This window comes from Drosophila subobscura, chromosome O (assembly GCF_008121235.1).
Source record: "Drosophila subobscura isolate 14011-0131.10 chromosome O, UCBerk_Dsub_1.0, whole genome shotgun sequence".
Taxonomy (NCBI): Eukaryota; Metazoa; Arthropoda; class Insecta; order Diptera; family Drosophilidae; genus Drosophila; species Drosophila subobscura.
In genome coordinates this window covers 5,333,002-5,348,337 of record NC_048533.1, presented here as the reverse complement: position 1 = coordinate 5,348,337, position 15,336 = coordinate 5,333,002, and the positions used below count along the sequence as shown (strand labels likewise).

Genomic DNA, 15,336 nt, shown 5'->3' with positions numbered 1-15,336 from the left:
GGAGAGAGTAAGGTTCTTTATTTTACTCGAGAGAGGAAGGGAGAGGTTTTTTATCTCATGCTAGAGACAGGGAGAGAATGAGCCTTGCTTGAGTCCTGTTTAAAACTGAAACTTGTGGTGCAGCGTACATATGTGTCCTTGCATCTCAAGGCGGAGCAGCAGCAGGAGACATTGAATTGACTTTTGCCTTGACGTTTGGTCTCCTTGGGTCTAGAACATGCAATACGCTTCCTTCCTTCCTTCCGATCTCGTATGCAAGCCACAGGACATTGGCACGTGAGTGCTGGACCAATGACTGTAGCTGTAGGGTCCAGCATCACGTATACGCGTCGTTTTCGTTGTGTCTGACTTCCCTTCACTGTCTGACGACTGTTTTGTTTGCGGAATGCAATTCAAGAAATGTCTTGCATATTCTTTAAGTAATTGCAAAAATGGTTTTGTGTCTGCGGTTTTGATGGACATTCAAGGAATTTAGCAAATCGAACAGAGATTGCTAGCTCTCAAGATCAGGGTTTCAACCTTCAAACGAGGAATTCACGTAATATTCATGCACTGCCTACACCTTTTTTGGATGCCACTTTATTCATACAGTTACCAGTGTCTGTCAGCCGCTCACATATGTCTGTCTGTATGTTTGTAACTATACTTTTGGGCATGCCCAAAACGACTTATTCTAAGCAATTTTGACAGCTGTCATTGCGCTAGACGTCTGCGTTGTGTTGTGCGTGGCAGTCTCCTGCTGATTGTTGCCCCCTGCTTCCCACCCCCTCACTGGAAACTCTCCTGCTGTGTCTCAAGACACTGACAATTCATTCAGCGTTCGTGTCCATTCATCTTCTCCTCCTTAGGGGTGTGTCTGTGTGTGTGATAAGCGGACTGACAGCAGTGGAAAGTTTCCCCTTTCGACTGGCTTCCATGGCCTTAAAGTTGCTTTAAAATTATTTAAGTGAATTAGGGAATATGTGTGGCAAAAAGTTTTCGACCATCTCTAATGTAATTGAATATAGAATTTCTAGGGTTTTTGGGCGTAGTTGGAGGCTGTTGTAATGGCATTAGATGAAGGCCATGGAGACAGCTGGGAATATGATAAATGTAGTCCGGTCAGAGTTTGTTAGTTAGAATCCCACAGAGTCTGGGGCCATTTCATAGATCACTCTAGTATCCCCGTGCTTGGTGATTTGCCCCTAAGTGGCTTTCAGCAATTTCCACTAAAGTATACACGTTTCATGGCATAAGCTCTGCTGCTCTCTGTCTACTGCATGCTGACCGCATCGCAAATGCCTTATAGCCAGGCCATAAGCTTGCGATTAAAGCGCCAGCGACAGGGAGTCAAGACTGGTTTGATGCGAAGCTGGGGGGCTGCTCGGTAAGTTGATCTGGGTTTCTGGGTGCTCTAACAATCTGCATAACTCAAAGGGGAGAGTGAAGGGAGAGGGAACGCTGCATTGCCAACGTAATAATCGCGCTGCATCATCAACGCGTTCAGCGTATCGCAATTATGATCAAAAGCCAGTGAAACGAGCGAAAGTGTTCGACTGAAGACCGCATAATGGAGCTCCCTTCTGGGGATTGGCGACTATGGTGGAGCGGTGGGTTGGGGTGTGCAAAACTCATTTCATTTGCACCGAATGGTGCGCGAATATTTTTCGCTGATTTTGCACGAGTTTGCACCTGGCAAAGTTTTGACCTCCTCAGTGCTCTCTGCTCCAAATAGAACACACAGAGGAATAAGGGGTTGAGTAGTGGTTCTGGCGGGGCGGGTGAGGCGGCAAAAACACATTAGAACACATTCTCCTGGTGGGGGAGAGATGGCGATGGCGCGAAAATATCTTTAACGGAATCATTATCGCCATTTTTGGTATGCGCCTCGGCATTCTCAAATAGTTTTGTCCACAAGTTTCCACAAGCGGCAAAGCGGTGTAAAAAAAAAGAAACCAACACCGACACACACACACATACTTGGTATGCCACCAACTTCAGCATAGTTTACCATAGAATTCTGCAATTTAAGGTGATTATTGTGCAACCAAGCAGATGCCACAAATAATCGATGAGGATGATATCTGAAAATGAAACGAAATGCGATATTAAATACTAGCAAAGGCACCTCGATAGGCATTGACATTACAGAGGATTCTGTGTGCCAGTGCCCAAAAGAATGCTGCAAATTTGTTGAATATCACTCAAGGGCCTGGGGGCAAGCGAATATTCGCTTGCAATTTGCATTTAATCAAATAAACTGCAATCAAATTAACTGAGTAATGCCATTGAGCATTTGGCCATTGGATCTGTTTCTAGCTGCGGGTATCGCATAGTGCAAACAAACAAAAGAGCGCAGCGACACGCTAAATAAATAGGCACCAGAAATGGAAATTTAATTATCCAAAATATAGCAAATTCCATTAGGCAGAGAGAGAGCACAGCAGGCAGTCAGGCAGTCAGCCATGCGGCAGTATTGAAGTGAGAGGAAATGCTCATTTTCACCTGCCTCTCCGCTCCCTTTTGCATGACTTTTGGTACCCACTGTTTTGTGGCTTAGATGAGCATATTGTGTGGGAGTATTTGAGAGCCAGAGAACAGTATAAATTCTACTCTTGGGTAACTTTTAAGTCGACATCTTGAGCTTGCATTTCTCATTTGTTTGAGTCTCGGCACTTGGCATCGAAATTCCATCAGCATCAATTCCAAATGATGTTTAAATATTCATTAGCTGCAACGATATATTTGAAATGCACTCACTCTCTCTTGCTCGGGGGGATTTCTTCCATATACCACCACCCATTCCCTTACAATTATTCAGCATTACAGCTGCACCTTAGCGTCGTTGGCACTTGCTGTCGTTGTTGAAAGGCGACGAAAGCCATTGGCGCATTGACATTCAATGGAAAATCCCCTTTCAAAAGCTCCACTCAGACGCACACACACAGCGTACTCGAATGTCGTAAATGCAATTACAATTAGAATGCATGTATATTGGTGCAGTCTGCTCGAAAGCACAGAGAACTATGTGCCACGCCCGCACACACACACACAGACACAGCTAGAGCCATAGCCAAAGCCAAAGCCCTTGGTCTGGCTCAATTCGAGCGCTAATTGCAAATTTATTGACTGCAATAAATGTCAGTAGAGTTTCAAGTTGCATTAAAATGATGCAGTTGCCGGGCATTACCCGACATTTACACTCCCATCCATCCATTCCATTGGTCTGGTTTCGATTCAATTTGTCAGCTCTGTGGATTGGAGGCCGAATTAAGCATGTTGCCATTGGTTTAGACTTCACTCACCATCCTCTGTTTTGCCTATAGTCTTTGCAGGCGAAACCCTAATGTACGGGTGGGTATCCCAGAGATATTTGCACACACACCACAAATGGCTGGGGAAATCGTTTCCGGAGCTGGAGCTGAAACTGGAAGCTGGTAGTCTGCTGGCCTGCGAGCTATTTGATGTGCGGCTGCTACTGGGCAAAAAGCGCAATGTATTTACAAATCAATTCCATTCGTGCTTGGATCAATAATGTTAAACTGTGTCCCGATTAACCAAACTCAGGACGAACGTTATATGCTCTGGCTAACCCACTGAAAAGGTAACCAATTGCGGAACTGATTATTGCTGAGTATGTGTGGCCATGAAGTAAGCTTCCAATTCTAGTTTCTACCTTTAAGTGATTAGTTTTAGCTCCCAAACAGTCACAAACAGCTCAAACAATTAAATATGCCCCGTGGCTGTGGTAAAAAGGAAATATGCACATTGTAATGCCCCTCAACAATTAATTGTTAATTACTTGAAACAACATTTACAATGCCCGCCCACTCGGCGGTAGTTTGTGGTTGTGTGTGAGTGTGAGAAATTAATTAAAAAACTGCGTGCATAACCGAGCGCCTGCATTGCCAAACCAACTGCAATGCCAAATATTTGTAAATAAAAAACAAACAACAAAAAAAATCATAAAAATAAACATGAAAGGAAAACACATACAAATATATTTTCAGATTTTTTGCAATGGCCATGGGCGGGCATGGAAACCCACACAGAAGCAGAAGCCGAAGCGTTAAAAGCCCCCAGTTAATTGCCAGCAAATTTATGAACGTTTATGAAACCCCGCCAAAATAATAACTCAACTCAAAAAACGATGTTAGCAGGCCAGCCAGAACCAGTGGCAGTGCCAGCAGCGCTTTTTGCCAGCACTTGAAAGCACTTCCTGCTAAAACTCAATTGAAAACAAGGAAAAACCCCAATATATTCGATTGAATGTTGCGACTATTCGATATCCAGCAGAGGTATAGCTTAAAAAAATCCATTCACTCTAATAAAAATACTCGCTAAATATCATATTTATTGAGGGATCAAATATCTGCAAAATAAATAATTAAAGGGCATAGCCAAACAATTATTTGCACCACTTTTTTCGGGTATTTTTACGGGTTTTCGATTTTGAAAAATGTTGGCGCAGCGGCACTTTGATTTTCAGGGATTTTGCGAAACTATTTTCGATGTGGGGGAAGCTGGGGTGCGGCGAGGATAGCCCTCTGGAAATTTTTGGTGCGCATAAATTTTAACACCAATTAAATCGATAACTTTTTGTGCATGCAAGCGTCGCAAAATGCAGATTATGTATACGCCGCGTTGCGCCGCTTTGCATGGCTGCTAAAATCGGGCTAAATCGGGAAGGGAAGGGGAGACTGTGTGGCAACGGCTCTTCAGAATGTAATTAGTAAATATATGTAAATGGATTTTGACGCAATTTTCGCAGAATGGTAGAGGGAGAGTGCGCTTCTAGTGCTTCTAAATGGTAATTAATTCTAATTGGTTTCTTTTTTTTAAATGTGTCAATAAATTTGTGTGTGCTGCTGCTGTAACTCTACACGAATATCAATTATGCTTTTGGTCAATTGCATAATCCCCTGGTCATGAATCAAAACCATTGAGAAAATCCCCACCTGAAATGACACACACACCTGTGTGTGTGGGGAAGACACATGCGAGGTTATTGAATAAAAAAAAGGAACATAAATCAAGCCAGCAACTGTCTTTCGGTTATTAATATGCCCAAAAACCAACCAAAAGTATTCGCTATGATTTATGGCAATGGGAACTCGAGCGGGGATTAGCCAAAGGTGGAAGCTGATTACACACAGTCACACACACACACACACACACACTTCCCCCTCAGCTGCTATGTGCACCTACTTGTGGCAGATGAATTTTTCCTTGCGCTTTTGTAGCAAGTCAATTTGTACTGGGAATTCACGCAGTTTATGCCCCGACGCACAAATCATTTTCCATTGCAGCAGCGCCGCAGCCACGGAGCTAGCGCAGGGACTATGCATCTTAATGACCACCCCGCCAGGGGGTACATAGCTACATCTTGCCGCATAAATATGAACTAAGCTCCACACTTTGTTTGTGTGTGTGTGCGTGTTCCTGGGTGGGGCGTGTCCTTTTTACACGAGTCGCTCGCTGAATCGCTTGTGTGTTTAGCGCAAGCAATTGAGCAGCTGCACTAAGTTTGTTATCCGCTTTGTAAGACGAGACTTACCGTGTACCCTGTAAAATTAAAGTTAAACAGCGACACAAGTCTGGAGAGAGTGTAGGGAAAAGTCTAGATAGATTGTGACCCAAGGAGAAAGTGTCCCAAATGGAGAAATGTCCTGCACTTGATGCAATTTGCTCACAAAATCAAAGAAGTATCCGAGACCACTCATCTCTCACTACAAACAGCAATCAGTCAAATTCCATGTCCAGCTCTGCTGCACTCCTCACAAGACTGTTAATTCCCCACACAACCTGTTTGCTGATTAACCCAAATTCTCAACTCAAATGCCAACCAATTTTCGAGCACACTTCCCCTGATGGCGTCTATCTTTGAAATTGATCCCCTGCTGAGCATCTGAAAGTCGTTCAATATTTAGCCACTTGTTGTTTCGGGGGTTTTGCTGCTGCTGCTGCTGCTGGCTGCTGCTGTTGTCCGGTTTTTGGGGGCTTTGTTATTACGCCTTTCAGGCTCTGGCATTTGTCCGGGTGTCCTGGCTCGCTCTCTCTCTCTCTCTCTGTCTGTCTGCGTTTCGTTTGGTTTACGGATTCGCATTCGGATACGGATATGGGATTGAGATTCTGTTGCTGGTATGTTGGTTTCTAGTTGCTGCTTGCTGCTTGTGCGCACTGTTTTGGCTTGTTTATGATTGCAGCAAGCGGTTTGGCAGCAATTATTGCTAGAAGAAACGGCCAAAGAGAACCAGAGAGCGGGGGGAGGGGCAGTTGGAGCGGATATAATGCGCTCGGTTTTAGTGTCATTTGCCATGTTGTTGCGTTCTTTGTGTCGTTGTTCAGTGTGCAGTTGAGCATGAAATATGCCTGAAGTGTTTGCTGGGTGGCGGTGGGTCGGTGTGGACTGACCAAAATGTTGCACCACCCAGCTGTGGACTATACAGATTTCCCAAGGGGATTTCGAAAACTATGCACACCTTGGACTTAACCTTCTGCCATTTGTGAAATTTATGCTCCAATATCAACTCTTTCATTTAGTTAGTTAACCGCAAAGAGCAAGGATTGAGAGGGAGAGTGGGAGAGTGTGTCTTGGGGGTAGTGGTGGGGCGGCTGAGCATTCCGGCCACTGCAATGCAGCTATAAATTGTTACAAACTTTCAGCAATTAGGTAGAAATGTGCTGTACGAGTACAAATTCCCCTTGGGTGGGCCTCCTCGAAACCACAGGAAAGCAGGCCAACAGTAAAATAAATGCGCTTGCATGTTTGAGCCAAATAATAATAAAGAAAATCGTTTTTGTTGCTGTTGCTTGCCAATGCTAAATGAGGATACGGATACTCTGCCAGTCTCTGTCTTTGACTGAGCGAAGGCTGCAATGGCTGTACCTGGGGTGGTTTACGTGGGGTATATTGGCTTTTTAGAAACGATGGTAACAGCCAGAGGTAAGCTTTAAAAATACATGAATCACTCAGCATTATATAAAACACAAATAAACATAGTAAACCCTACAGAATACCAAAATAAAAATGTTAAAAAATAAACAACAAATCACAAGATCACGAAAAAAACAAACCATAATATAATTATGAATTATAAACGCATTTCAATGGCAAGTAATTACATAAATTACTGATGAAATAAAAGCAGAGAAGCCCAGAGAAAACAGCAGGGAATACGCTGAAAGTCATAGAAATCAAATGCAGAAAAAAGTAGGAAATTAGTACCTAGCATTGTGGGCGAGTGGGCGACAAAGACATAACATAATGAAAGCGGAATATTCCAGGAATGGTATGGGCAGGGGGCAGGGCAGCTATAAATACAAATGACAATAAATTGTCATTTTGACCATAATAAATATAAATTAAATAAATTCAATGAAACAAAAACCAGCAGCAGCAGTCAGATTCATCCACCCAATGGAATGCATGAGCCGGAAAAAATAAAAACGACAGAGGGAGAGACATAGAGAGAGAAACAAGAGACAGAAAACAAACAAAAACTGCACCAAAAGGGAAAGTCAACAATTGTCATTGTCAACCGCTGGCTGCCAATAAATTGCATTATTAGAGTACACTGTGGGAATCAGAAATCCAATTTGTAGTCAAGCGAATTCCAGATTCAACGAATAATCTGCTTTTCTTGCGGTGTAAATGCTGAAGCATGTGTGTGTGTGTGTGCGAAAGTTGCAGAGGGATAAGAGTGGTAGTGAGGAATGTGACTGCGGGTGCAGAAAACTATTTGTAATGCAATCAGCAATGTTGAGTGAGCGGGGAATGGTGTCCCACTGTCCCACCCATCTCTCGCTCACTTCTAACCCTCGCAGCCTCTAGATCGCCCTCTGCTGACATGCGTGTTTGTTACAGCAATTGTCAACATAAATAAAATTAAATTAATGGAGTAGGGAAACTCTCTCTCACACAGACAGACTCACGCATGTATGTACAATACACATGCATGCATAGGGACTGTGTCTGGCTGTCAGAGTGGCTGTCAAAGTGACCATTTCATTTAATACACAAAACACACTGGCACATTCGGCTTTTGTGCATGTGTCCTTTGTGTGTGTGTGTGTGTTTTTTGTTTTTGTGCCCTCCCCGACAAGTGGAAATTAAACACGCACCCCGAACACACACACACGCACGCAGCCACTGACAATTGGCATTTCCATTTTGGCTGATCATTGGCAAAAGCAAAACGCACCCACACACACACACGCAAATCCATACTATACCCTGGGGACGCCATTTTGGCTTGGCTTTCCTGCCTGTCGTCTAACAAAGTTTTTTCCTTTGCTCGTCTTTTCTTTTTCTTTGTTTTTCTGGCCTTCAATATGCTCACAATTCGTCGCTTGTGGTTTTCCCCTTTTTTCTGGTCCACTTTCTTTGCTTGGTTCTCCTGTGCGTCTTTCTGCTCCTTTATTTTGTGATGCTCTTTTGTCCGAAAGATAAACGTTCGCTCTGGTTTTTGCTGGTGTTTGAAAGGTGGCAAAATGTATAGTTTACACTGAGCGAAATTATATGGGGGGAAATATTTTTAGGGTTTTAGGAAGAGAGAGAGAGTTAGATTACATATTATACTAAACATTTCATATTCATCCTAAAAGTATTCCTTGGACCCGATTAATCAATGAAAACATTTAAGTTAATGAAAGTTGAAAAAAGCTCTTTAACTTTTAGCTCTTAATATATTTGTTCATATGCTAAAAGGCTTCGGCCAAATCCCAATGCAAATCAAAAATATTTTCTACTTCAAACGCATTAATTTTCTCGAGTGCACAGCAAAACCGAACAGTTTTCCCAAGGCTTTCACTGCTTTTCTGCCCAGTCCTTTGTCTATTTTTCTCCCCTTATAAGCACACACACACATACCTAGACACACATAGAGAGAAACATAGAGATAGAAATACAAATGGCCTTGACATTTCTTATGCTTATCGCTGTCAGTGCAGGCGTTGAAATTGTAATTTGTGTAATCTCAGGTGGACCAGGCAACCAGAGGCGCCACAGAGAAAAATAGAGAGAGAAAGGGAGATTCCCAGAAAGCAGAAAGCTACTAACAAAGAAATAAAGGTGTTGGTGTCGACCTAGTCGTGAGGGTCGTGGAGTGCGTATGACTCCATTTGTGGGAGAGACAGAGATAGAGAGAGAGAGAGAGAGAGAGAGGAAAACCACTTAAACCGCTTGACAAACTGGCGACAGTCTCGGGTTCCTTGCCCCACCCACTAATTAACAGCAGCACATAATGCTAATCCAATGAGGGAGCACCGCCTGAGGGAAGAGGGTGGAAAAACCTGACATTTATATTAAAATTAATTAATTTATTTGTTTTCATATTATATAAATTACATTTAGAGCTTTTGCACTGCTTAAATCATACGCAAGAATCATTTTTCGTGTTGTTTTTTGTTTGAACTAATTAGATTGTTGTGTATTTGTGTGGGTGTATCTGAGTGTAGGATGCTGCGTGGATGGGCTGGGCGGATTTACATGTGACGGGCATTGCCAAAGCCGCCATGGCCGGACTGGGTGGCGCCCTTGTTGAAGCCCATCTGCAGATTAAGCTCACCCTCGTGGGCACGCAGCTGCTCCTCGGTGAAGACGCGCTCGTTCTTGTCCGACATCTTGGGGCCCAGAGTGGGGCCTGTGAACTCGGGATGCTTTTGTGTCTATCCAAAAAAAATACAAACAAGTTTGAAATGAGTCTTCAAATATCTTACAAATCCAAAACTCACAATGCGTCCCAGAGCGTAGAGGGAGAGGGTGACTTGTGGAATATTGCGACGCTCGAAAAGATCGGCTGTCTGGAAGATTTCCTCCTCGGGCACTCCGTACTTCTTGACGGCCGCCTGGAAGCGCTGAATGTTCTCCATCAGCTGGAAGTTGGTGCCCCGCTCTTGGATCTTCTTCACGGAGCCGGGCGCCAGCTTATTGGCCAGCTTGCACAGCCAGATGCCGTCCTTAAGGATGTCCTCATACTGTCCACTGGGCACCTTCTCACCGAGCACGGCAAATACCCAATTGAGGACTTCCTGTTCTTGTTCCTTGTTGCGTGGCTACAAAACAGACAGACAGAGACAGAGAAAGTCTTGTAAGTGTTTTGGCAATTGAAACATGAGAACAGCGTCCAAGGGCCAAGCCAAATCATGGGGGAGAAACGACAGAAATTGTCTCTAAAAATAAATAGGGCCAAATCCGCAGCACAGATTGCCCTCAAGTTCAAAGGTCAGTGGCTGTGTGTCAGTGCCGTGTCTGTGCCTGTGCCTGTGCCTGCGTTCGTGTGTTTCCATTTGGAAAATACCCAAATCAAAGCAGACTACGACAACAGCAAGAGACAGTGTCAAAGCCAGAGACAGAGTCAGAGTCAGCACAGAGAAATAGATTCATTTTCCAATTAATTAATTTTGATTCCAGAACTCGCCACCGCAGCCGAGTGGACAATTTAACAGGACGACAGTTGACAGCGAAAGCCACTAACTGTTTTATTGAAATTTACGCAGAAAAACACAATACATATTTCTGCGCCCTGGGTGGAGTTCAGTCAACCCCGAAAAAAAATACTGAATGATTCGTGGAAAAGAGACTCCAAACGGGGAACGCTTCCCCACTGTCAGGTCTCTCCTCAACATGAATCTAATTGACCTCCGGAACAAGTTTTGCTAATTAAAAACAATGCTAAAGCGTACCCATACAATATTTATGCAGTGTGCAATGCGGCGTATACGCAACAATTACCCCTGAAAACAGAACTATTTTCGTAATTGAAATCTGATGCTTATACACACCACATAGCGCACACACACATCTCACATCGCACACACCCAATTCACTCATTAATATTTCGCACATTTGTGTGTTCAAGTTTCCAATTTGTATGCGATTGTGTGTGTGTGTGCCTTGTGCCGGGGCCAATTGTGGCTTTCTGTTTGCACATTTTCGCGTTAAGGCCTGTATCATTTGATTTGTGGCTAGGCGCATTCGAATATCGAATCGAATAATATTTTTTGGATATGAAAACTGCGCCCACAAAAACCAAAATGTCCGCAAAATGTCAAATTGCATACAAAGTGCAAACATTAAAAAATAATAATAAATTTAACAATTTAATTTGAAACGCTCTTGTTGGTATTTGCTGGTGTTAAGGGTAAAAGTAGGAGTAGAAGAAAATGTAGGGGATATTGGGCTTATTGGATGGGTTATCTTTCTTTTACTACTCTTCTTCCATAGATGTTATCCTTTAGTTACAAAACTCATTCTCAGTAAGTTCTCCTGTTGTGGTTGGAATTATTTGTACCATAATTTTGTGTGCTCTTTATTGATTTTATTGCTGGTTATTGTTGGCGTGCAACACAACACTCTGTTGCATTCACGCACATTCATATTTCCAGCAGTGAAATTATTTATTTATTTAAAAATACACACGTGCATATGTATGTATAATATATGTGCGTATTGATGGGTTAAAATTGAAGCTTGAATCTGCCAACGAGGCTGGGTATCGGGTATCCTGCCACGGGCAACGGGCGCGCGGTATCAGGCAGCACGCTTTAATGGCAACCAATGAACCGAGGGGATTTTAATGAATTGTACGTCAATTTGCATTTGCAATTGCTTCGATTCCAATTCGATTTCGACTCGCACTTTTTCCCGACTCTCTTTTTTTATTTTTTTTATATTTTTATTTTTGTTTGGTTTTTTAATTGAATGTACAAACAATTCGTGGAGCTCGTTGTGGAGTGTTGTTGTTGATCTGCTGATAGAATTGCATTTCATTTTTGGTTCTTGGCATTCCCTTCTCGCTTTTCCTCTCTGTTTTTCTCATTATTAATTGGTTTATCTGGTTGCCCGCTTGACAGTCGTCGTCGGTTTTCTCTTTCGCTGTTTGCCATATATTAAAAAATCATTTTGGTAGGTGATGAACGGCTAAGTGATATCGATTGTGGTCAGTAGAGAGGTTCCACAACACCAACGGCAAGGCCTGACATGCTGTATCTTTGAGGTTGAACACTGGGGAATAATTTGCAGGCTGAAGCTCTTTAATAATTTAAAGTTATCTTGTTTTTATTTTGTATTCCCCTGCAAGGAAGTGGAATGTGTAATTCATTTTATCAGAATATTTCCAGTCATAATTTGTGTTTGTTGTGTTGTGTTTTTGTGGCCTGACCTTCAAATAACCCTCAACTTTGTTTCATTTTGAATGGCGCCCTCTTTTTTTTTGTGTTAGTTTATTTTTCCTTTTTCCGGACTGCTGGGTGGCTGGCTGGCTGGCATAAATATACAAAATTTTCATTTGTACATAAAGATAAACGCTCATTTTTGCTGCTGCTGTTATTTCAATTTGTCATTTGGACGGCTGCCAATTGCTGCGGAAAAGCAAATGAAATGAAACAAATTCTGCCTGACAATAAGTTCGTTTCTTTTTTTTTTTGTTGGCTGTGTTTGTTTTGTTTTGTTGTGTATCAAAAGTATAGGTACTTTTTGTACAGTCCAGTCCCCGCCGCGTGTCCTTGAGAGGATTGTAAAAACCGTGAACTAAGCACACGCGAAATTGCATTAAAGTTTCTGTTCATTTTCCTTTGGGTTTTCTTCGCTCTGTGTTTATGTTTATTGCCTTTTGTTTTGTTGCCAAGAATATTGCGGGCAGACGCCGACGCGCATCAACAAATTATTTTGGGGGTTCATTTTGGCTCAACAGATTGTCGTATAAACAGTGGAAATTGTTGCTAAAAATGTTCCCATAAAATGTGGAAAGGGTGTGAAGTCATCGTTGCATTTTCTATTATAGTTTACTTAGTATTAAACATTCTGACCACTTTTAGAATTTGGGACTTGCAAGTATTCCCAAATATGGTTTAAAGTATTCTGTGTTCCTGAAAAATGCCACAAATCAGAGCTAGCAAATGTAAAATCGTTAATTAAAATATGTCACACCAAAAAATGTAGATTTACTTATAAATATATAATAAAGCATATGGTATTTATTTATGGAAGCATTTTTACCGGCATTCCCATAGGTCATGCAGAGTATTTATTGCATGTTAATTTTTGTGCACAAATTGAAAAGTTTTTTCTGTTGCAACACGTGTCATCAAATCATCAGGCATTAAATATATGAAAACCCCTAGAAATATATTAAGCCTTCAAAGGCCTAGCCAAGAGTTTTTCATGCAACAGTGATATGACATTCCCGAATGGGTCTATAATTCAGATTATAATTCGCTTCAATTAAGCGAATAGTTCTTTCTGTACGTTTGCCTCATTATTGAGAGACAACTGTCAACAGGGAACGCGGACATTTTTGCAAATTAATTATGCATCGAAAGTGCCAAAGGGAACGGTAAAAAGTGCTAAATAATTTATGCATCAAAAGAGTAAAAATATTGTATAAAATATTTAAGCCCTGCCGCAGGTGGACAGACTGACTCCCCGAGTGACTGACAGAGTGCAATGCAACCAAAATGCAGGCCACGGTCTGGGCACTGGTTCTGGGTCTGGGTCGACCCATCGATCCGTGGACCCAAAATGTATGGCTGGTTAACTGGGCGAGTCCAGAGGGAAGCAGCCCCCGACCACGGCCCTTGGGGCAAAGTGTCAACAAAGTGCTTTTTTTATTTTAATTTTCCAAAAAGAGAGTGAGATATGGAAACGACAGAAATACTCGTCCGAGCGATAAATGAGAATGAATTATGAGCTGACAGCTGACTCGTGGGCGGAAAATACTTTTGCTAGTAGATTCCAACACACAAATAATGGATTTGTATAAGTAAAGCAGTCGAGAGGTAGTGGCATCAAAGGATCTGTATTTTAAGTAGTGTAAAAAGTCATAGGAGCAGTGTAACCAGTCTTAGAAGCACTGAAATTCGTCTTGGAAGCACTGTGGTCGGTCTTTCACTCTCGTATGAGACATATGAGAATGATTTATCATATGGCAGCTGCCTTAAAGAGTGGGCAGAGTAGACAATACTTCTGCCAGAAAATTCTATGGCCCTCAACTGACTAGTATTCAAGAGTATATCCACATAATATTTGTGTCTGCGCGATTATTAATTGACTATTTAAATATTTAATCATTTTAAGGATAAATTTTAATTAAATCGGCACACGTTGTTTGCAATTAAATATTTTATGTGTTTTAATTGCTGATTTAATTATAAACACATATACATACATACATACACACATATGTACATGCATAGGTACATATGTATGTACATGTATGTACATATGTACTTATGTATACATTGATGATTACTGAATGTATTTATATTCCATTGATTGTTCCAAGTTTGAATGTATGTACATGTTTTATTTATTTATTTATTTTTTTAATAAGCCGCTTCGCATTAACTGTATATTCAGACATTTTTTGCACTCTTTTTTAATTTAATTTGTTTGTTTCCTCATTTCATTCCGATTTATGTGCTGATATCAGTCTTTGTGTTTCTGTGTTTCTGGTGTTCGAATTAATTGATTCGAGTATATATTCATCAGTACGTGACTTTCGGACTATTTTGACCATTTATAAATCTGTCAGATTCGTGCTGTTCTTAAATTTGTTTTTCAAAAGGAAATATTCCTCTCTAAAGAGGAAAATGTAGAGAGTTTTAAAAGTAAGTTTTAGTCTTAGAGAGAGACTAAATTTTTCTGTCATTTATAACTTTCCCACAATCAAACAATTAGTTCTATTGAAAGTCTCTCTCCGTGCCTTGTCTTAGAGCTTCTGATAATCCGACGGGATATTTGGATTTATTTAGGTATATTTAACACAGGCTTAAGACAATAGATCCTATTTCCATTTCCATACAGGACACTTGAATAACTTGCTATTTTCTCTTCGTATAACTTACAGCCATTGTGTTATTTTATTTATTTAGGAAATGCGAAGGAACTGTGTAATGTGTGTGGCGCGTTTGAAACACAATTTTCAACTGACGCAAGTTGTTCGAAACAGTTTTCCATTTAGGCTAAGCGAAAAGATAATTTACGAAAATGCCGAAAATGTTTTTGGGTTAAACTAATGCCGTAGCCACGAATAGATATAGATTTCGGCCGATGCCAAAATCGCCCAAAATAAAGCCAATATGTGGGAGGCAGCCAAAGGGGCCGGATGGAGCAGGGGAAAACAAATTTAGATGCCAGCAGCGGAAGCTCTTGGTGACGTCACTGTGGGGAGACGTCGACAGAAGTGTGCCTTGTGCCAGTCGATTCCCTTTCGCTTTCCTCATGGCTGTTGCCAGTAGAACAATTTCTAGCAATTTGCCAGCAATTATGTTGAGACAAGAGATCATGTTGGTTCCTCAAAGTATCTCAAAGATACAAATGTATATATGTACATACAGTGGCGGAAAAAATAATAG

General features: G+C 41.6%; 1 protein-coding gene across 2 annotated transcripts; it reads right to left on the bottom strand.

The window, feature by feature from the left end:
• Positions 1 to 8,032: 8,032 nt before the first annotated feature.
• On the bottom strand, positions 8,033 to 14,949 carry LOC117897926 (muscle-specific protein 20). Of its 2 annotated transcripts, XM_034807011.1 has the most exons (4): positions 14,827 to 14,949; positions 9,715 to 10,035; positions 9,466 to 9,648; positions 8,033 to 8,068 (listed from the first exon to the last, which is right to left on the bottom strand). In XM_034807011.1, the coding sequence occupies exons 1-3, from the start codon at positions 14,830 to 14,832 to the stop codon at positions 9,466 to 9,468; spliced, it is 510 nt and encodes a 169-aa protein (XP_034662902.1). In that variant the 5' UTR covers positions 14,833 to 14,949; the 3' UTR covers positions 8,033 to 8,068. The 2 variants fall into 2 exon arrangements, with proteins under 2 accessions (XP_034662902.1, XP_034662900.1); XM_034807009.1 differs by lacking the exon at positions 8,033 to 8,068 and having other exon boundaries at positions 9,465 to 9,648.
• Between the last annotated feature and the right edge of the window lie 387 nt (positions 14,950 to 15,336).